General features: G+C 47.7%; 1 protein-coding gene and 1 long non-coding RNA gene across 7 annotated transcripts in view; one reads left to right on the top strand and one right to left on the bottom strand.

Moving 5' to 3' along the window:
- Window positions 1-22,513, bottom strand: part of EML1 (EMAP like 1) — a 199,021-nt gene that overhangs the window by 129,269 nt on the left and 47,239 nt on the right. For 2 of the 6 annotated variants that reach the window (XM_070357954.1, XM_070357956.1), the window contains exon 1: window positions 10,517-10,699. The exons of 1 other annotated variant lie outside the window; for it this stretch is intronic. In XM_070357954.1, coding sequence (XP_070214055.1) covers window positions 10,517-10,583 — 67 coding nt within the window. In that variant the 5' untranslated portion in view covers window positions 10,584-10,699. Of the gene's footprint in view, window positions 1-10,516; window positions 10,700-22,513 lie in introns of those variants that run through there. 3 more of the 6 variants (XM_070357955.1, XM_070357958.1, XM_070357960.1) reach the window with 3 other exon arrangements.
- Window positions 10,923-11,938, top strand: LOC138984410 (uncharacterized). The gene is made up of 3 exons (XR_011461674.1): window positions 10,923-11,256; window positions 11,419-11,599; window positions 11,820-11,938. It is a non-coding gene; the product is annotated as an uncharacterized lncRNA (long non-coding RNA).

Genomic DNA, 22,513 nt, shown 5'->3' with positions numbered 1-22,513 from the left:
CTCTGCCTGGAAAAGGGTGACAGTCTAACGGGAGATCTGAAAATAAATCACCGTGACAGGCCTCTGGGATCATGGTGATGACAGAGGTTTAGTGGCCACCAAGAAAGGACCCCCTCACCAGACTCAGGAGCCGGTGGTGGTGGCTGGGGAAGCACCTGGGAGTTGAGACACGCAGCCGCCTCTTGGGGCCTTGTGTGCCAGAAAGGTGGGGAGACCCTGAAGACTTTCCAACAGGAGGGAGTTTCCTGGCTCAGATCGATCTTTCAGAAGGAGTATTCTAACTCCACCTTAAGTGAGCTCACCTTCGCCATGCATTCTGGTGCCATCTATACACTGTAAGTGTGAAGTGTCAAAGTGTTACCCGCTCAGTCATCTGTGCAACCCCATGGACGGGTAGCCCACCAGGCTCCTCCATCCATGGGATTCTCCAGGCAAGAATACTGGAGTGGGTTGCCATTTCCTTCTCCAAGGGATCTTCCCGACCCAGGGATCAAACCCACGTCTCCTGCATCACAAAGGTTCTGTACTACCTGAGCCACCAGGGAAGCCCCAATCTACATACTGATGGCTCTCAAACATCTCCTCTCCAGGACAGACATCTTCTGGCTCCGGTTTCTGCCTCCCACGAGCCAGTCAGCCCCTCGGCTTTAGGTCCCACAAGCCCCAGCTGAACCGTTGTCTGCCTGTCCGCCCTTCCAGCTCCTTCTAGCTTGGCCTGTGGTACTCACTTGGGCGGACATGTCAGGGGCCCGGGAGGCATCCTCAGTTCCTCCTCCTCCTGCCTGTAAAGGCCAAAGCCCAGGTGCGGCCAGCCCCCAAGCAGCCCTCTGGTGGGAATCGCCACCATTCTCCCCGGGTTCATGGGGAGCCCCCCTCTCGCCCTCAGCAGCCCCCCCAGCCCCTCCTCTGCACTGCGGGGAGAGGCAGTCTCCAAAACTCCCTGAAAATCTGACCATGTCACTCTATCGCCTCAAAATTCTCCACCACATTCTCTCTGCTCCCCAGAAATAAGACCAAACTCCTAACGTGGCCCAAAGGCCCCACAGGACACTCCCCGCCTCACTTCAACTCTGTCCCATTTCTCTTTCTCTCGGGGGAAGACTTTCAGTTTCCAAAAAGGTCCTTTCCCGCCCAGGGCTTCACACCCAGTCTAGAATGTTCTTTCCTGCCCTCTCCCCGCCCCTGTGGGTGAATGGCTTCCACTCCCCAGGGAAAAGCTCACGCAGGCCTTTCTGGGTCCCATGCCCGGCCCCTCTCCTGAGCCTGCTTCTCAGCACCATCTATGTCCAGGGTCGTTAAACAACTGACCGAGAACACGATGCTGAGCGTCCAGCTCCTGAAGGGCAATGTGCGCTTCCTTTTAAAAGCCAGGGCCACGTGGACCCCTCGTGTGGCTGGAACCCTTAGACCTGCGTAGTGAGGAGCTCGGTGGGTACTCAAGCACGTGTTGAGTAAGAAAAAGGAGCTGAGACTGGAGGCGGAAAGGCTAGTTTGGGGCCGCTGCCCTTACAACACACCCCAGATGAGCACTGACCGGGGTCTGAGTAAAGTGGGGGCAGGAACGATGAGATCCATGGGAGAGGAGAACTCTCCCGTGGAGATGGGAGGCCGGGGGAAAGACGCACGCAGGACACTGCCGAGGGAAAACTGATGCTTCTAGGGAGGACATGTTTTCAACATTTTTCATTGTCCTCGGCACATTGTAGGGACGCACTCGAAACTGCCTCCATCTGCCAAGTGAACTTAAAGGCCTCTCTCTCCATGAATACTCGTCTGATCGTCTCTATCCTCATTATCCTTAACTGTGAGCTGCCCATTGTCCGCGAAAGGTTCTTTGTGGGAATAATTTGCAGTCCAGGACAATGATGCCTTCCCCTCCAGAGGGCACAGAATGAAGGATACAGCCAGTGCTGGACCCCACCGCAAGGACGCGCCACGACTGAGACACCACCCCGAGAGCCTGGCTCCTCTGTTCTCCCTGCTCTGCAGGCAGCCAAGGTCTCCTGTGGAACTCCCCACCTGGGGCAGGCTCTGGGCTCAGCGATCCCAGCCTCTTGCATCATCCAAGGCTAATGGTCAAATCTGCGCCTTCACAGAGAGGATAGTTTATTAAAGACAGCGAGTTTAAATCTTTTCCAGAAAGCTGGCAGGATAAATATGCTACTGCATTTTAAGACACAACTAAGTACTCTTGTAAAAATGTAGCTTTCCCCACAAATAGTATTTTCCAATAAAGATAGGGCTTGAAAGGAAACAAAACTGAAAGTATGTCTACCTAATTCTTGATTGGAAAATAAATACTTTAAAGAATGAAAATCTTCTAAAGAGCTATTTATTTACAGGAAACCAAAGAGGGTACGTACCAGCTCCGGGTGGCATATAAGATAGCCCCCGTCCCACACGACATTGAAACAAACATGCAGCTGTCAGCAGAATATTAAACTTACGTATCAAACATCTAGTGAGAAAAACATGACGCTTTGGTGGGGAGAGTATATTGATAATACTTACATGCCATTTACAATTTGCAGCATACTTTTAAAAAAGTTTTCCATGTGTCTGGTGGCATTTAAAACATTTTGCTAATCCTAGAAATCCTCAATTAATAAGCTAGGATTTTAAAGATGAATAATTACAGTTTTCCTGAAAGAGACTTTTGTAACTGGCACAAAATACCATTGGTTTTAAGTCCTTAGAGAAGCTGTTTTTGCTACTAAAAGCAAAGCTTTAATGTTCAATTTTCAATGCTACCGTAATTAAGTTTTTCACGCTTCTAGTTTTATAGCTCGAACAGACTTTGACAGTAGAAACAAAGATGTTATTTCTTTTTTATCCACTCTCCACTCAACTAAAATGTTTATTTTTTAAGAGACTATATGAAAAAGCTTATATTGTCTCAGAAATTAACAAGAACTGACTGATAGTTACTTTTAAGCCTGGTTTGGTGAACTTTCCATCAGAATGCCTGGGTTTGTTTATAATGTCATAAATGCTTGTGGTTTGGCTATAAAATAGATTCCCTGCCAGAATATCAAGTATACCAATTAAAAATTCTCACTTAGTATGGGTGCTTACTTGGCATTTTCCTGTAAAAACTATTTTCTTTGGATTTTGCTAACAGACAAAATCTAACTCAGTCCTCAGCCACCACAGAAGAATACATGAGGTTTGAAAAGACTTCATTTTGTTCAGTTTAGAGTGATTTCTTCACACGAGTTCCTTGACCTTGTTTCAAACCCAACTATTTGCCAACATGAAAATTCTATCAGAATCAGAGTTAACAAAATCAAAGATGCCAAAATATTTCTAAGATTTTAAATAAAGTATTCTTAACTCCCTCAATATAAATGCTTAGAAATAAAAACAAGTTTTCATTTCATAACTAGAAAAATAAATGGCAGTAGCTGTGGCCATGAAATTAAAAGACGCTTAAAGCACTCCTCGGAAGAAAAGCTATGACCAACGGGCTGCTGCCGCTAAGTTGCTTCAGTCGTGTCCGATTCTGTGCGACCCCAAAGACGGCAGCCCATCAGGCTCCCCTGTCCCCGGGATTCTCCAGGCAAGAACACTGGAGTGGGTTGCCATTTCCTTCTCCAATGCATGAAAGTGAAAGTGAAAGTAAAGTCCCTCAGTCGTGTCTGACTCTTAGCGACCCCATGGATTGCAGCCCACCAGGCTCCCCCATCCCTGGGATTCTCCAGGCAAGAACACTGGAGTGGGTCGCCATTTCCTTCGAGGAGGAGGGTTCAGGATGGGGAACACGTGTATACCTGTGGCGGATCATGTTGATATATGGCAAAACCAATACAATATTGTAAAGTTAAAAAAAAGAAAATAAAAAAAAGAAAGTGAAAAGGGAAAGTGAAGTCACTCAGTCGTGTCTGATTCTTCGCAACCCCATGGACTGCAGCCCACCAGGCTCCTCCATCCATGAGATTCTCCAGGCAAGAGTACTGGAGTGGGTAGACAGCATATTAAAATGCAGAGATATCACTTTGCCAACAAAGGTCTGCAGAGTCAAAGCTATGGTTTTTCCAGCAGTCATGTATGGATGTGAGAGCTGGAACATAAAGAAGGCTGAGTGCTGAAGAATTGATGCTTTTCAATTGTGGTGTTGGAGAAGACTGTTGAGAGTGCCCTGGACTACAAGGACATCAAACCAGTTAATCCTAAGGGAAATCAGTCCTGAATATTCATTGGCAGGACTGATGCTGAAGCTGAAGCTCCAACACTTTGGCCACATGATGCAAAGAGCTGACTCACTGGAAAAAAACTCTGACGCTAAGAAAGACTGAGAGCAGAAGAAGGGGATGACAGAAGATGAGATGGTTGGATGGCATCACTGACTCAGTGGACATGAATCTGAGCAAACTCTGGGAGATCGTGAAGGACAGGGAAACCCGGTGTGCTGCAGTCCCTGGGGTCACAAAGAGTCAGACTCAACTTAGCAAGTGAACAATGACAACGAAGTTCAAAAGATTACTGCAGTGGCTTCAGAATGTCACTGGGAGCAGGAGGGAGCAGGAAGGAGCAGGAGGGAGCAGGGACTTGACAGGCTGTGGTTATTAACAAGTAGCACCTGCAGGGGAAGTCCAGTTACATCAGAAGTGGGAGCTGAGCCATGTGTAGGCTGTAGAAAGGAACATGGGGAGATCTCTCACAGCACCTTTCCAGGCAAGACAGAAAAAAAAGCTATCAGCCAGAATCATAACCTTTAAGGCAATGACCAACTTCCATGTTGTTATAACACTGAAATATTTTATAAGTGTTGGGAGTATTTACAGCATTACGATACAGATTACAATTATGCTGTATTGCAGGAAATTACCCCTAAAATAAAAAAGGAAATTCCCCCTTAAAAAGAAAAGGGGAAAGTATGGGAAAAAAAGGGGGTTAGCCACAATACATGTAAAACAGACAAGAATTTTAGGTGAAAACCAATAAAAGGTAACAATGTGAAATGGCAAGCAAAAGAACTAATATGGTCTTGGGCTACATTATTAGAAGTATAGACTTTAGAACAAGGGAGGTGAAGTATCCAGCTCTACTCTGCTCTATTTAAAAACCGCGCTTGGAATACGCAGATATTCAGCTGTGTCAAATTTAAAGAGGCATATAAGTGAGTGAGTGAAAGTTGCTCAGTTGTGTCCGACTCTTTGCGACCCCTGGACTATACAGTCCATGGAATTCTCCAGGCCAGAATACTGGAGTGGGTAGCCTTTCCCTTCTCCAGGGGATCTTCCCAACCCAGGGATCAAACCCAGGTCTCCAGCATTGCAGGCGGATTCTTTACCAGCTGAGCCACAAGGGAAGCCCAGAGAGGCATACAGACAAAAGAAAAGAAGTATGGACTGGGCAACCAGGATAATGAAGGGTCTAAAACTGTGTCTTGTGAGGATTTCTTTTTTTAAAGGTAATGTTTAGCTGGAATCAGACCTGAGAAGGAGCTATCATGACTGTCTTCAAACATGGGATGACCTAGTACATAGAGAAGAGATTAAAGCTATTTCCTATGGACCCAAGGAGCAGAACTTGGGCCAAATTTTGACTGCTTTTAGCAACTGACGGTCTGAATCACACAAAGAAGGAATGGACTGCATGCAGAGATAGTGAGTTTCCGTTCTTTGGAACTGCTCAACCATGGGTTGAATAACCTCTGGAACAGAGATCTCAAGCCCTGGAGGGCTGGGTGAATGGAATCAGGGGATGACAGGACAGGCAAGGAGGACCAGAGACACTACCCTCTCCCCGAGTTCAGCGGGGGATGCTCCCCGTGGTTTATCTGCCTGACATTTGGGTTCCTGGGTGAGCTGTACTTTGACGAAACATTCAGAGGCTTAAGAAAGTAAATCATGAGATGAGATCACCCTTAAGTCCCCTGAAACTCTGAAATTCTTGTAACCTACAGCAACTAAGCCAACGTGTACACTGACTTCTTTTGAAGAACTGTGATTGATGGAAGAATCCAAAGTGACTCACAGAAATGAAATAGCAACAGTATGTTCTTCCCACCCACTTCCTTCCCTCTTTCATCCAGTTTCTTGACTCCCCAGTCTCATACCAACAAGGTATAATAAAAAGAGCTTGATGTTTCAGTTCAGTTCAGTCGCTCAATCCATGTCCAACTCTTTGCGACCCCATGGATTGCACAGGCATCCCCTGTCCATCACCAACTCCCAGAGCTTGCTAAAACTCATGTCCATTGAGTCAGTGATGCCATCCAACCGTTTCATCCTCTGTTGTCCCCTTCTCCTCCCACCTTCAATCTTTCCCAGCATCAGAGTTTTCCAAGGAGTCAGTTCTTCGCATCAGGTGGCCAAAGTATTGGAGTTTCAGCTTCAACATCAGTCCTTCCAGTGAATATTCAGGACTGATTTCCTTTAGGATGGACTGCTTGATGTTTAGATTTCAAAAAATTCAGACTAGTTCCTCAAAAATGTTAAACCAGAGCTACCATACGCCTCAGCAAATCTATTCCTAGGTAAGTGTGAACGTGCATTAGTCACTCAGTCACGTGCAGCTCTTTTCGACCCCATGGACTCGAGCCTGCCAGGCTTCTCTGTTCATGGAACTCTCCAGGGAAGAATACTCAAGTTGGTTGCCATACCCTTTTCCAGAGAATCTTCCCGACCCAGGGATTGAACCTGGGTCTCATGCACTGAAGGCAGATTCTTTACCATCTGAGCCACCAGGGAAGCCCTACTTCTAGGCATCAACCAAACAGAAATGAAAACATATGTTTACACAAAAACCTGGATATGAATGTTCCTAATAGTATTATTGATGGCAGTCAAAAAGTAGAAACAACCCAAATGCCTATCTACTGGTGAACAGAGACATAAAGCAGGGTTCTTCCTGTGGTCATATATGGATGTGAGAGTTGGACTGTGAAGAAGGCTGAGCGCCGAAGAATTGATGCTTTTGAACTGTGGTGTTGGAGAAGACTCTTGAGAGTCCCTTGGACTGCAAGGAGATCCAACCAATCCATTCTGAAGGAGATCAGCCCTGGGATTTCTTTGGAAGGAATGATGCTAAAGCTGAAACTCCAGTACTTTGGCCACCTTGTGCGAAGAGTCGACTCATTGGAAAAGACTTTGATGCTGGGAGGGATTGGGGGCAAGAGGAGAAGGGGACGACAGAGGATGAGATGGCTGGATGGCATCACTGACTTGATGGACGTGAGTCCAGGTGAACTCCGGGAGTTGGTAATGGACAGGCAGGCCTGGCGTGCTGCGATTCATGGGGTCGCAAAGAGTCGGAGACGACTGAGCGACTGAACTGAACTGAACCCATATAACAGAATATTATTTGGCCATAAAAAGAATGAAGTACTGACACATGCTACAACATGGGTGAACCTTAAATCATTGTGCTAAGTGAAAACAGCCAGATAAAAGGCCACACGTATGATTCCATTTATACTGAATATTCAGAATCCAGAGGGACAGAAAGATAGGTTGGTGTTGCCAAAGGGCCAGGGCAGTGGGGAATACAACCTAGTGGGTGCTGGGGTTTCTTGGGTGGTGATGAAAATGTTCTAAAATTAGACAATGTTGATGCACGCACAATTCTGTGAATATACTAAAAGCCACTTAACTGTATACTTTAAAAAGACAGAATTTTTATAGAATGTGAATTATCTCTCTCAATAGCTGTTATTAAAACAAACCAAAAGAATTCATACCGGTATCCAAGCCTTACTAGTTGTGTGGCCTTATAAAGTTAGAAAAATCTCTTTGAGCCTCAGTTTCCTCCTATGCAAAAGGAAGGGTTTGAAGAAAAAATGGAGTAAAAGGTGGCAAGTATTTCCCAAACAGGAAATTGGCTTATAAATGACGGCTTTAGTCCACTTTCCAACTATGCTCGTTTTTTCTTAGGCGGACAGAAGGTTGTGATTTCTAGCTCACTTTACAGAGTCCTAAACAGTTTCGGAGAGAAAAACACTGCACACATTTCCTACTGAAGTGAGACAGCCAGTATCTAAAAGGAGCATGGATAGTCTTTTCATGAGGCTAGATACCGCCTATGTTGACATTTAATATCCATTACAAATTAAGTACGAGAGACAGTAAGGGAAAAAATACAGGGGAAACTAGAGACTTCACTCATCAGAACAACGTTTTCTCTTCCTTCCTTTTCACGTTTATTACTAACCTCTATCTTGATCGCACCAGGAAGACGTTACCTGTGGCAGTCATCCAAACAGCAAGTATGGGAGGTATTTTCTGAAGCTAACAAACAGCTATGACTTTTTGGTTCCCGTCACTGTCGAAAGCATGCAGTCTGCTCAACATGTGAACACGGATGGGTTCATCTCTGCGTGGTGTAGTCCTGCCATTGTCATGGAAATCTCTAATTCAAAAAGAATTTTTTTTCACTGTAGCCAATAAAATACCCAAATGTTTAATTTAATGCTTGGTGAAATGGTGCTCCTGTGATCCACTGCTTTCATTGAATCATCATAGTCATTAATTGGGTTGTACTCATTTATATTTTCACTTAGCAAAGGCCTCTTAAAATGAATAATTTCTCATCCAAACATCTGGTGCCTAAAACATCACCAGTGTGACACTCACTTCTACCTCAGAGACCATTCTTGCTTTAAACTTTATTCATAAGGTAACCGAAAAAAAAAAAGCACAGAGCTAAGAGCTTTGTAAAGAAAAGTAATTTAACTGTTACGATTCAGTTGTATTTTGAATTGCTCTTATTGCTTGTTTCTAAGCTATTTTAAAGTCATTGTTTTCCTATGGGGACATGGGTAGGGAATGGATGGATGGCAAGTTTGGGATTAGCAGATGTAAACTATTATATACAGGGTGGATAAACAACAAAAGTTCTACTGTGTAGCACAGGGAATCATATTCAGTATCTTCAGAAAAACCATAAAGGAAAAGAATATAAAAAAAGAATAGATATATGTGTATAACTGAGCCATTTTGCTGTACAGCAGAATTTAACACATTGTAATTCAACTATGCTTCAATAATAAAGTCATTTTTCTTTCAACTGTTAGCTATACAATATAAAATCTGGTTTTTACTTTCTTCTAGACACTTACCAGTAAAATTCCTTACCAATATTTCTGACACACAATAAGAAAAGGCAGAAATCCAGAATGTTCATGAATAGATGCCCAACTTTATGACTGAACTGCTATTTAGAAGCAACATGACCAGCCCCTAAACAACTGCTCAAATATCTACTTAATGTTGTGGAGGATAAAACCGTTTCCATGACTCTCAACTACATATAAGAAATTCCAATGGCCAGAAGGGCACCAAATACATTCTATCCTCCTTCAGCTCTGAAACTCTTGTTAAATTTGGAGAGCAAAAACTTTCATCCTTTCTGCTGAAGAGGCCATTACAAGTTAATGAAGGCTCACATGTGATTAACATGAAAATTACAAGCTGCCAAAACTATAAGACTATATACTCTCCCATGAAAAAGATGATAAATTTCGCCAGAGATTGAAGGATGAATCAACCCGGTGATCTTAATTGCCAAGGCTAATACCTCCTATTTGCAAACAGGTGTCGAATAACTAGAGATATTCGCCTAAATCACAAATACAACTGCAAAATAAATTGCTCAAGCCGTCAAAGCGTCTAGAATTCCAAATGATTCCACCTGTACTAGAGGCACATTCTAGAAAATACACGATTTTTTTTTCTTTAACAAGTTTCTGAGATCCTCTAATAAAGCAATAAATCCAACATATAAAAATTGTATGGTTAACTTTTGTGCGTGAATGGTTCTGATAAACCATGCAGTCTGCTGTGACTATCTTTTTCAACCCTACTAGTGAAACTAACATCTTTGAAACGTTAAGATTTTATATAATTTTTAAAGATGCCATATTGATAGCTATTACTATTTCCTCCCTGTAAACAAACAAACAAACAAAAAACCCCAAAAGTATCACCCCGTAAACAGTCGAAACACTTTGAAGCCCGGTTCACTCTGCCTGTCCATTTAAACAGCTCTAGATTGCATGAAAGTGTTGATGGTTTCATCAAAGTAGAACGGAATGGATCTGAGTCCACGCGCAGCAACCACTGCGCACATCATCGAAGGAGCGTTTTGTTATTAAGTGATGTGTTTTCCGAGTTCTTCTTCCAGACATTTCCAAACAGATGTGAGTTTGGAAGCAGAAAGCAACACGTCCCCGCGGAGCCCCGGGACGCCCGGGCCTCCCCACGCGCTGCCCGGCCGGTGCGCCCGCGCGGGTCTCTCCGGGACCGGCCGCTCCCTGAGCGCACTGGCCGGAGCCCGGAGCGGGAGCCGGGAGCCGGGAGCCGGGAGCAGCGAGCCGCGCCGGGGCGGGGGCGGGGGAGCAGCGAGGCCCGGGCGGCCCGGGGGCTCGGCAGCCCAGCACAATGCGCCCGCGGCGGCGGGAACCGCGCGCCCCTCCGCAGCAACTTTGCGCGGCCTCCCCGGCCGCCCCGGCCTCCCCCTCGGCCCGCTCCGCGCCGCGGCCCCCCGGCCCGCCCCGGCCGCCGCCCCTCCTCACCGTTGCAGAACTGGAGCAGCGAGGACGTGTCGTACAGGCTGCTGTAGCTCGAGAAGCCGTCCTCCATGCTGAGGCCGCCGGGCAGTGCCCGCTCCCCCGGCCCGGCCACGCCGCCGCCCGATCACCCCCACACTGAGCCGCGCCGAGCCGCGGCCGGCGCTGGCGCTGGGGCCGGCCCTGCCGTGGCGGCGGCCGCCGCCGGTTACCATGGCAACCCCGGGCCCGCCGCCGCGGCCGCGCGAGCCGGGCGCCCGCTCCGCCCGCCAGGGGGCGGCCTCGGCGGGGGGACGTGGCCGGGCGGGGCCGGGGCGGGGCTGGGGCGCCGGGGAGCCGAGGGCGGTGCGCGGCCGGGGCGGGGGGTGCCGCGGCCGGGCCCCGCCTCCCGGCGCGGCCGCCGGCTCCGGGGTTGGGCAGGGGGCGCGCTGGGACAAAGGCGAAGCGGCGGCGGTGGGGGCGCGGGAGGGGGCGCGCGGGGAGCTGGGGAGTCGCACCCCACCCCACCCCCGGCCCCGGCCGGGACAACCCCTCCTGCGGTCCCGGCGCCCGCGCTCCCCGCAGGCGGCTCCAGGACCAAACATGGACAACTCGCCGGCCCATCTCGGCCGGGTGTCCACGTCGGAGCAGCTCCACTTTTGGCCACGTCCTGCCAGGCGCGCCCCTCTCTCCGCGCGTTCTTCCGCCGCGGCCAGGCCCTGCCTCGAGTGAGAATCGGCGCCGGGCTGATGACTCGGCTCCAACCGGTGCGGCTTCCCACGTCCAAAAGGGGCCCTCCAGATGTCAGGCTGGAAAGGCCGGGGTCTTTAAGGCGAGCTAAAACATCTCCCGGGGTCCCTCCCACCCCTGATCAGCCCCTGGGGTGGCGGGGAGATTTGTCACATGATACACTTGTTAACTTGTTACAGGACCCATGGAAATCTCTACTTACTCTATCTCAGAGAGACAGGGAGTCGGGACAAAGTACCACAGAAAGAAAGAAACGCACAAATCCACGGGGTTGTAATGTTTCCAGTTCCTGCGCATATGTGCCAGTCACTGACCGTGGACTGAAGTGAAGATGCTCGCACGTGACAAGTGAGAGAGAGTGTGAGTTTGACAATCCTCTGACTTAGTCCGGGAGTTGGCGATGGACAGGGAGGCCTGGCGTGCTGCAATTCATGGGGTCGCAAAGAGTCGGACACGACTGAGAGACTGAACTGGACTGAACTGAACTGACTTTGTCCAGACGGTGTAACATTTTTGCTCCTGGTTACACAGTAGCTACAATTCACTTACGTGTTCAATTTTTACTGGTTTCCGGTTGTAGGTATTAGCTCCTGTGCTGTGCTTGATCTCTCAATCGTGTCCGACTCTTTGCGACCCCACGGACTGTAGGCCCGCAGACTCTTCTGTCCATGGGCTTCTCCAGGCAAGAATACTGGAGTGGGCTGTCATGCCCTCCTCCAGGGGAATCTTCCCAACTCAGGGATTGAACCCAGCTCTTGCGCATTGCAGGCGGATTCTTTACTCTCTGAGACTCCAGAGAAGCTCAAGGTTGAACACAAGTAGGTGAAATGAGAACTGAGTAAAAAGTTACTATTAGGAAAACCTGGGGGCCTGGCTGGGGTTCAGAGGTGGATGGGGACCTCTCTTTGCAAAAGCAGAGGGCAGGGGCAGGGATGGGACCCTGCTGCTCTGTGCCTGGCACATGGGTTAGCAGGACTGGCATTAGATGCTGTGGACGGACGGGAAAGGCTGAGCCCCATCCTGGTCAAGGAGACCAGGAACAGAAGCCCACAGGGATTGTTAAGAGGAAAAGTACACTGGGATGGGGATGGAATGGGGTGGGGTGGTGGCATGACCCTCAAGGGCCACAGGTGCTGTGGGTCTAACTGTGACCTGGGGTTGGAAGGACAGGGTTAATGACTGTGGAGGAAGCAAGCAGCAGGGGCTGCTGATAGGCCCTAGGGCTGACCTGCTGTGAGCGGACAGTCTGTATTCAGACAGTGGGGAAATGAGAGTGGCCTGAGCTAAGAGAGAGCCAGCAGAGCGGCCTGAGCCAGACCCGGCAGGAGACAGAGGGAGGCAGGAGGCTTGCACGCCAGCAGGTGGCTGACACCAGCAGTGTTGGAGATGAGCCTGAGTGCTGAAGCTGCAACTCCAATACTTTGGCCACCTGATGCGAAGAGCTGACTCATTGGAAAAGACCCTGATGCTGGGAAAGATTGAAGGCAGGAGGAGAAGGGGACGACAGAGGATGAGATGGCTGGATGGCATCACTGACTCGATGGACATGAGTGTGAGCAACCCTGGGAGTTGGTGATGGACAGGGAGGCCTGGCCTGCTGCAGTCCGTGGGGTCACAAAGAGTTGGACACGACTGAGCGACTGAACTGAACTGAACTGAGTGTGAATAAGACCACAAGGGCCAGGGCCTGGAGCTAGAGCACCCCAGGGTGTCTGCAGCTCTCTGGAAAGGAGCACTCAGGGCCCGGACAGTCAGAGGGAAGAAAGAAGCTGAGGGATGGGCCGGAGGGAACCTGCTCTAGGACGATGCAGCTGGAGAGGCAGGAAGGCCAAGCACGGGAGGACAGCAGACCTCCCACTAGAAATGCCCTGTAGCAACTGGGGATGCAGACCAGCTGGCCAGTGAAAGAATGAGAAGTGGGAATTGTCTGCAAAGAGGCTGTGGCAGGAATACTCTAAAGGAGAGGATAGAGGGTGGGAAGGGAGCTGGACAGAGCCTGGGAAAGGGAGGAGAGAAGGAAATTCCGAAGGAGCTGAGAGTCAGGACATCAGCCTAGTGGGCTGTCTCATTAAACAAAGAGCACAGAAAGTTGCACAGAGGTGGGCCTTTCCACAAGGTTCTCTGCTGGACAAGTCAAGGGGGATGAGCCCAGGCAAAGGGCTTCGATCTGGGGGTAGAGGGTCCCCAGGTGACTTGGAGCATCTTGGTGAAGCAGTGGGGACCGGAGCCGAGCTGCTAGACATCAAAAGGAGAGCACATAGAGACTCCCCTGGTGGCTCAGTGATACAGACTCCACATATCCACTGCAGGGGGCATGGCTTTGATCCCTGGTTGAGGAATGGAGATCCTGCAAGGTACATAGTACAGTCAAAAAATAAAAGGGCTAAAATTTAAAGAGAGAAAAGATGATCAATATTGCCTTTAATTTTCCACTTCAGACAATGCGAAATATGTAAATTCTTTTGATCAGTGTAAATCATTAAGAATGCTCAAAAAAAGAAAAGGAGAATGCTCGTAGATGTACGTTTCAGAACTTTGACAGAGAAAAGACATAGAGGCCAAATACAGAGGGCAGAGGTGGCAGAAGAGTTACATGAAGCCTCTACCCCGACCCAGTACGGCCGGACCCTATGCATCCCAAAGGCAGGTGCTGGGGCTTTTTTGAATTTATTTTTTAATTGGAGGAAAATTGCTTGACAATTGTGTTGGCTTCTGCCATACAGCAATGCAAATCAGTCATAACTTTATATATTGCCTCCCTCCTGGAGAGGGGCTTTTGAAGGCTGGGGCTTTTGAAGGCTGGAACTTAACACAGGTGCACATTTGAACTTAGCGCTTCTGTTTTCTCTTTTCCCATCTTTCTCCCCTTCCAGTCTGACCTTTATACTTTTGCTTCTCCACTTTGAGATTTTATACTTTCGGATACTTTGGATAATTAGTGTTTAGAAACTAATGTGTGGCATTCTCTGGAAAGGAAGGGATAATCATGAATAAATAATTAAAAGATGATTCTCTTTAAGATGGTTAGCATTCCTGATTTATAATGTGAAAGATATGATATCCGGTGGCCCCAAAGCAGAAAGGTTGGGGAGTAAAGAAAATTCAGAAGTGGAACAGGGGAAAAATTGAGCTGGAGATTTTCTTAGAGGATTTTACTTCCGATGGAACAAAATGACAAATAACAAGAACACAGCCCACTGCTCTGAGATGATGAAGATCATTATTACCCTCTTAACCTAGAGTATTCAACTGCTATGGTTTTCCCCTCAATGGTAAAAGCTTACTCTAACAAAAGCAAATTTTAGTATAATCACAAGGACATGCATGTTCAGTCAACTAAGTATAATCTACACAGCATTTTTTAAAGATCTGTGGAGGAAAAAAAAAAGAGAAAGTTCAAGAAAAAAATCTCTGAAAACTTAATTAATAATGTGAGATTTTGCGCCCAAACATCTTAACAGACTGTTATTCCACATCATTTTGAGATAATTTATGGCCCGAGTCTAAAACATATTGTTGTTGTAACAAATGATGTATGCTATCTAGGACAATATAACCATAGCATTCCATGACATTAATAGCAGCATTGGTACAACATGTGAAAAAAGAAAGAAAAATGGGAGCTCTGTAGCCTTTATTCATGGAAAAGTAATAAAGAAAAATTACCCCAAAATGGAGAGCCTGTGCATCTATACTTTAATTCATCATTCCTCCAAAAATAGTTCTGCAGTTCTAGACACCATGCTTGGAGTTGGGGATATAGCACCAAAAAACACAGTGCGTTCTAAACTGCAAGTGTTATGAAGTTAAAGTCACATCAGCACTTTGAAACAGAATTAACTATAATTAAAATAAAAGAAAAGAGAAGCAGAAAATTCCATTCTGGGTGTATACCCAAAGAAATTGAAAGCAGGGTCTCAAACAGATGTCTGTACACCCATGTGTACAGAAGCATCATTCACAACGGCCAAAACGGGGAAGCACCGCATTGTCCATGGATCAAGGAAGAGATAAAATGTGGTCTATCCATACAATGGAATACGATGTACTCGAGAAAGAAAGGAGACTCTGACACATGCTGCCACACAGATGAATCTCAAGGACATTATGCTGAGTCGAATAAGCCAGTCACAAAAAGACAAACGCTGGATGATTCTACTTACATGAGGTCCCTGCATGTGTGAGTGCTAAGTCGCTTCAGTCGTGTCCGACTCTTTGTGACCCTATGACCTGCAGCCTGCCAGGCTCCTCTGTGCATGGGATTCTCCAGGCAAGAATCCTAGAGTGGGTTGCCTTGCGCCCCTCCAGGGGACCTTCCTGACCCAGGGATCAAACCCACATCTCCTGTGTCTACTGCATTGGCAGGCAGGTTCTTTATCACTAACACCATCTGGGAAGCCCTATATGAGGTCCCCTGCTGCTGCTGCTGCTGCTAAGTCGCTTCAGTCGTGTCCGACTCTCTGCAACCCATAGACGGCAGCCCACCAGGCTCCCCCGTCCCTGGGATTCTCCAGGCAAGAACCCTGGAGTGGGTTGCCATTTCCTTCTCCAATGCATGAAAGTGAAAAGTGAAAGTGAAGTCGCTCAGTCGTGTCCGACTCTAGTGACCCCATGGATTGCAGCCTACCAGGCTCCTCCGTCCATGGGATTTTCTAGGCAAAAGTACAGGAGTGGGGTGCCATTGTCCCCAGAGGAGTCAAATTCATGGAGCCCGAAAGTATCAATAGAATGGTGCGCAGGGGACTGGGGGAGGGGAGTTGGTGTTTAATGGAAACAGAGTTTCCATTTGAGATAATGCCAAGTTCAGGAGATGGCTGGTGGTGATGGCTGTCCAACAGAATGTACTTAATGCCACCAGACTGTGGACTTCAAAATGCTTAAAACGGCAAATTTTATGTTGTGTATATTTTACTATGAGAAAAAAAAATAAACAAAATGGGAAATATCAGGGTGCCCTGAACATAGTGATAACAAGCGTTTTCCCCTCAAGCGTTGATCTTTACCTGAACTGTCTGTGTGCTGAGCTGGGAGGTAAAGGGTATCTCTCCTTGTAGGTGACATAGAATACTCATACAAATAAATACGTTAGTGCAAAATGTGGTGAATGTGATGAAACAAACCAGAAGGAGGGGTTTCGCATGACTCTGGAGGGTCTGAACTAGACTAAGGAGTGAACGGAGACACAGCAACAGTGGGCAGAGAGCCAGTGGGTGCTGCCTCAGGCAAGTAAGGCTCCTCTGGGGAGCTGGACAGGAGTTGGGGCGGCCTGTACACACGGGGCTTTGGGTTTTAGTCTAAGAGCAAAGAGAAGTTGCCTTTTAGTTAGTGGTTTGGGTTGAATTGTGCCCTTCATTCCCTTTCTGAGCCAAGTCCCTGTTGGTTCAGATGGTAAAGTGTCTGCCTGCAATATGGGAGACCCAGGTTCAGTCCCTGGGCTGGGAAGATCCCCTGGAGAAGGCAATGGCAACCCACTCCAGTACCCTTGCCTGGAAAATCCCATGGGCAGAGGAGCCTGATAGGCTACAGTCCACGGGGTCACAAAGAGTCGGACACGACTGAACGACTTCACTTCCACTTTCCCCCTTCATATGTTGAAATACTAACTGCTGGTGCTTCAGAACGTGACCTTTTTCGGAGACATGGTCCTTACAGAGGCAATCGAGTTAAAACGAGCTCAGGTGGGCCCTGATCCAATAGGACTGGTGTCCTTGTAAGAAGAGGAAGTTAGGACACAGACGCACACACAGGAAAGATGGGGTGAAGCAGACGCAGGGAGGAGACGGCTGTCTCCAAGCTAAGGAGAGAGGCTTGGAGTCCATCCTTCCTTCCCAGCCCTGCCCACACCTTGACTTTGGTCTTCTGGCCTCCGGAAGTGTGAAACCGTGAACTTCTGTTTCTTAAGCCTCCTGGGTATTCCAAAGATTCAGAAAGCCATTCACCACTGATACTAAATTATAACAGATAAATATACTTTCTCATAATAAGACTGTTACTCCATAAAATGAGAGCTAATCACAGATTCCTAACATCGATAAAGAATATTAAACTCCGTGGTCCCCAACCTGCCTGCTGACACTGCAGTACTTTTCTGCAACATCCCTGACAAATGGCCGCTCGGGCCATTTCAGAGTTTACGAGCTTGAATTATTAAAAAGGTGGTTGGTTATTTTTATTCCAAACCATCTTTTCCAAAGTGTCCTGCATCGATCCCACTTCTGCCCCGTCCATTTCATCTCCCCTTGTCCTGAGGCTTCTGTCTGTGCTAACACCGTGTGGCCAGGTTTCCTCACTTCTGCTTACTCCAGGGTTAACTTGCCCAAAGAGGGGTTAGCGATGTCGTTTTATTCTCTGGTGCCTGCCCCATGAAGCACACACGTCCCCGCGTGGACTTCCAGTCTGTCGGTGCTCCTGCAGCAAATGCTGTCTTTGGCATCTGACACGCGGCTGCCGCACCATGCACTGAGCAGCCTCTACCCCTGACTCTCACTCATGCCCTGCACTTGAGTGCTCTGGACCTCTGCCCACGCTGTTCCCTAGTCCCTGCCTGCCTGCTGGCAGAGAAGCTGCCCCATCTGGGAGGCCATCGTGGGCCTGCTACACCCCCACCACGTCTCCTGGAACCTGATTGCATCCCTTACGTCAATCCACCTTGTCTTTGAGGAACTTGGGAGTGTGTGTGTGTGTGTGTGTGTGTGTGTGTGCATGCGTGTGCGTTCACGTCTCCCAGGAGATTACATGCCTCTGATGCCCATCATGCTTGACACAAGACAAAATGTACTTGGCAGTCGTAAATGCTGAGTGAATGAATGAAGGAATCAATGAACCCTCGAGACAAAATCAGTTTTCTGTTACACACGCTAGACTTGCACATGCTTTGAAGGGAGCGCTCATCTACTCCAGGGTCAAGTTCTCCATTTCTTCCCTGTCCACCATGTGACACAGTTTCTAGACCCCTTGTGCGTGTAGATATCCACACCACCTAACTGGACTCCCTTCTCCTGAATCCTTGTACCCAGACCTGGGTACAGTAACCTCAGAGGACTGACCCGAGTGGCCTTTCCCTTATATAACTTGGATATTATGATTCTATTGACACAGCTGAAGTTTGTATTGATTTGCTTATTTTTTTTAGCCAGGCTATATGCTGTTGGTTCATATTGAACTTCTGTTCAATATAAACCTATCAGTTCAGTTCAGTTCAGTTCAGTCGCTGAGTCGTGTCCGACTCTGCCAGTCTTCGTCAAATGGAATTACTGTTGGGTCTTCTCCAACCTTTACTGAGTTAATTGACATTTTTAAATCTAAAGACGAGATTTATCTTTACCCCTGTAAAATGTCATTTTATTGGTTTCAAGCCATCCTTTTAACCAACCAAAATCTTTTAAACTCTTCTATCTGGCATCTAACACATCAGCATTGGGACAGCAGTGAACGTGCATGGCAAACACATTAAAGTCTCCTTCATCTTCATAATCGATAAACGCATTAGCAGCACATGGCAGGGGCAGGGCTGGCCGGAGTGAAGCTCTTATGTCAGCCACATCTCACCAGGTGTATCTCCACCGATCTGTTTATTATAAATATTCTGAATGTGTTTGTCCAACCAAATATCGTCACCTAAATATTTGTTCACCCAGCCTATTTTCCCCCATATCATCCTCGGGATTTTGGGAAGGCTCTTTACCGATGCTTTGCACATCCAGCCTGGTAACCCTATGAAAAGAGGGAATGGGTTTGGTTTGCCTCTTCGCAATAACATTTCCTTCCAAGTGAGTTCACACCAGCTTCTCAAAAATCTGTTAAAATTATTGCTCGGAACCCATATTAATATAAAATTTATCATCTCTGTTTTCAAGAACCCAACTTATTCTGCTTTGGGGAAAATCATGACATTTTTCCCTTCCCAGTTTTCTGTGACTCCCATCTGGCCAAATTTGAGACCTTTTGTGGAGACCTGGAGAAGGGATTAGCAGTCACTAAGCTTCCCCACCCTCTATCTCTCACCTATCTTGGACCCTTGACAATTTCTCCTAAGGGACTTAAAAAAAAAAGCTTTTCCCAGTTTTCAAATTACTCTCCTTATTGGAGAAAAAGAAACCTGCAAAGTCCAAGATGTGCAGACTGGATTTCAGAGTCCTTCAAGGCCCCCATTCCTCAGTCAATTCATTCTTTAAAAATATATAGAAAAGAAGAAAAGGAAAGTCGCTTAGTCATGTCCGACTCTTTGTGACCCCATGGACTATACAGTCCTTGGAATTCTCCAGGCCAGAATACTGGAGTGGGTAGCCTTTCCCTTCTCCAGGGGATCTTCCCAACCTAGGGATCGAATCTGAGTCTCCTGCATTGCAGGCAGATTCTTTACCAGCTGAGCCACAAGGGAAGCCCAAGAATAATGTGTATTTATTTTGGCCACACTTTACTACCTGTGAGATCTTAGTTCCCTTACCAGAGATCAAACGCAGGCCTTCAGCAGTGGAAACGTGGAGTCCTAACCACTGGATGACCAGGGAAGTCCTTCATTCTGCTTTTCATTCCCCAAACACCCTGCAGGGGTTGGCCCCTGGGCTTCACTTGCGTGGCCTCCTGGAAATGTCCTTCCACTCAGCCTCTGAGCTCGTACACTGCCCCCCACCCCTCTGTCCGGCCGGAGTCCCTGCCTCCTCCATTGCTAACGGCTGTTAGGACCTTTCATCTGGGCTAAACCAGCCTCCTTTTTGAAGTTCTGTAGAAACTGGGCACCCTGGGGACAGGGCTACGGCTCTTCACTCTGTTTTTATGCCTCCTCCTCCAGCAACAATGGCACCCCACTCCAGTCCTCTTGCCTGGAAAATCCCATGGACGGAGGAGCCTGATGGGCTGCAGTCATGGGGTCGCTAAGGGTCAGATATGACTGAGCGACTTCACTTTCACACATTGGAGAAGGAAATGGCAACCCACTCCAGTGTTCCTGCCTGGAGAATCCCAGGGACGGGGGAGCCTGGTGGGCTGCCATCTATGGGGTCGCACAGAGTCGGACACGACTGACGTGACTTAGCAGCAGCAGCAGCAGCCTCCAGCAACCAACACAAGTTTTCCTAGTTCTCTCCCCGGCTTCAGCCCTGGCTGGAAGCCTTACAAAGGCACGAGCTCCGTAGCCCGTGAACCCAGCTCCCTGACCACCTATGCACAGACTGTCCCAGACAGACTGGTGAGTGAGTGGTGCCCGACAGACCACGCTGTGTAAAAACACACAGGCTCGTCAGCGTCGTCATCCTGTCACAGAAATGTTGCCGCAAAGCCATGAACTTCTGAGCCTTTCACAGATAATGGCTCACCATCCAAACGGATATGAAAACTCCTTGTTATCTCAGAAACCTAGGGGGGTTTTCCCTCAGCAGGTTATTTACTCCAAAATGTTCTTAATGATTTACATTGATCAGAAGAATGTACGTATTTTGAAGTCTCTGAAGTGGAAAATGAAAAGCAATGTTGGTTGGTTTTTCTCTTTTAAAAATTGTAGTGCTCTTATTTTAATTATTTATCAGAGTACAGTTGCCGTACTGTATTGTGGAAGTTTCTGTTGCACAGTGAGGTGTATTAGCTCTATGTATATAAATGTGCCCTCCCTCTTGGACCTCCTTCCAACCCCCTGCCTTTTATTTTTTGGCCTAGCCACACGGCGTGCAGTATCTTATTAGCTCCCCACCCGGGGACTGAACACAGGCGCCTGGCAGTGGAAGCACAGCGTCCCATCCATTGGACCCCCAAGGACCTTCCGGTTTTCTCTTTTTCTAAATGACATTCCATTTGGGAAACTCAGTGTTCAAATCGTCTCTTATCTATACAGTAATGCAAGTACCGCTGTGGATGGCAAACGAAATTTCCTTTGAGGCATCTCCACTGAACAATGTCATTTTCAGGAATTTTTTCATTTGCTCCATCATGCTGCCTGTGAGGTTTCATGGCAGTTCTTGGCATAGAGCTGATTAACCACAGAGTAAATAGTCTAGTGTTGGAATATTAGAATCACTCATTTCAGGGTGCTGGGGCAGCCGGGTTTATGCTTACGTCCTGGGTCTTCATCAATAGTCAGTCCCCCTTTGACTCTGAATTATTTTAGTTGGGATGGCAGATTATATTGCCATCCTAGCTAACACGGAAAGATGTAGACTCTATCCATTTAATGCACTGAAAAAAATTAGGAGGTTCGTACAGTTATATTTACTATGCCATCCTAAGCTGCCTCACAGCGTCAAAACTGCAAGAATTAAAGAGAACTTGCCAGAAATCTGAATTATTTATTAGGAAAGTCAAGTAAAAGGCCCTCTTCTGAGGTTTGCCCGGTGTCTTCTCATCACCCCCATTATGGCCTTTTTCATCCTGGTGGCCGAGATACATGATGTTTATTTGCAATTAACAAAGAGTCCTGGAATCCTTGCTAATTTATTTGCCTATGGTCTGCAGACTCTAATTATCCCACTGATTAAGGCAATGGTTTAAAGGGTCTTCTGAGCAGAGATCACTGGTAAGACCTTGTTCCATCACCCCCAGTTATGGGCTTGCTCATTGCACTCATTTTTTAAAAAAGAATGAAGTGTGAGTTGACTTACAGTGTTGTGCTTCTGGTGTACAGCAAAGTGACTCAGTATATGTGTGTGTGTGTGTGTGTGTGTGTGTGTATATTTATCGTTTAGTTGTTAAGTCGTGTCCAACTCTTGTGATCCCATAGACTATAGCCCGCCAGGTTCCTCTGTCCATGGAATTGTCCAGGCAAGAATACTGGAGTGAGTAGCCACTCCCTTCTCCAGGGAATCTTCCAGAGCCAGGAATCAAACTCGCGTCTCCTGCCTCGGCAGGCATATGTTCTTTAGCTTCGAGCCACCTGCGAAGCCCTATGGTTTATTACAAGATATTTAATATCGTCCCCTGTGTGTTCTGATCACAGATATTTGCCTGGTGCTGACTCTTGGCTCACTCATTTGCACATGCTGAGTGCCTGCTCTGTGCCAGGAACAGGGGGCCCAAAGGAGACCAGAGCAATGCCTGTCTCCTGAGGGCCTCGTGGTCCGGGAGGGGAGGAAACACACAGGAACACACAGGTGGGGACCAGGCACGCAGGAGCCCACTGGGGGAGAGAGCCAGTGCTGTCCGTGCATCAGTGACTGTCCACGCCACAGGCCTGTGGGGAGGTCGCAGTGCCTCAGTGTTATCTGCAGGGGAATCCCGCGTGAGCAGAAGGGCAGGTGAGAGCCAGGCTTTGAATCTGGCCTTGTCATGCCCCAAACCTTACTCTGC

Source organism: Bos mutus, chromosome 21 (genome assembly GCF_027580195.1).
Source record: "Bos mutus isolate GX-2022 chromosome 21, NWIPB_WYAK_1.1, whole genome shotgun sequence".
In the NCBI taxonomy this organism is placed as follows: Eukaryota; Metazoa; Chordata; class Mammalia; order Artiodactyla; family Bovidae; genus Bos; species Bos mutus.
This window is presented reverse-complemented; position numbering and strand designations above follow the sequence as displayed.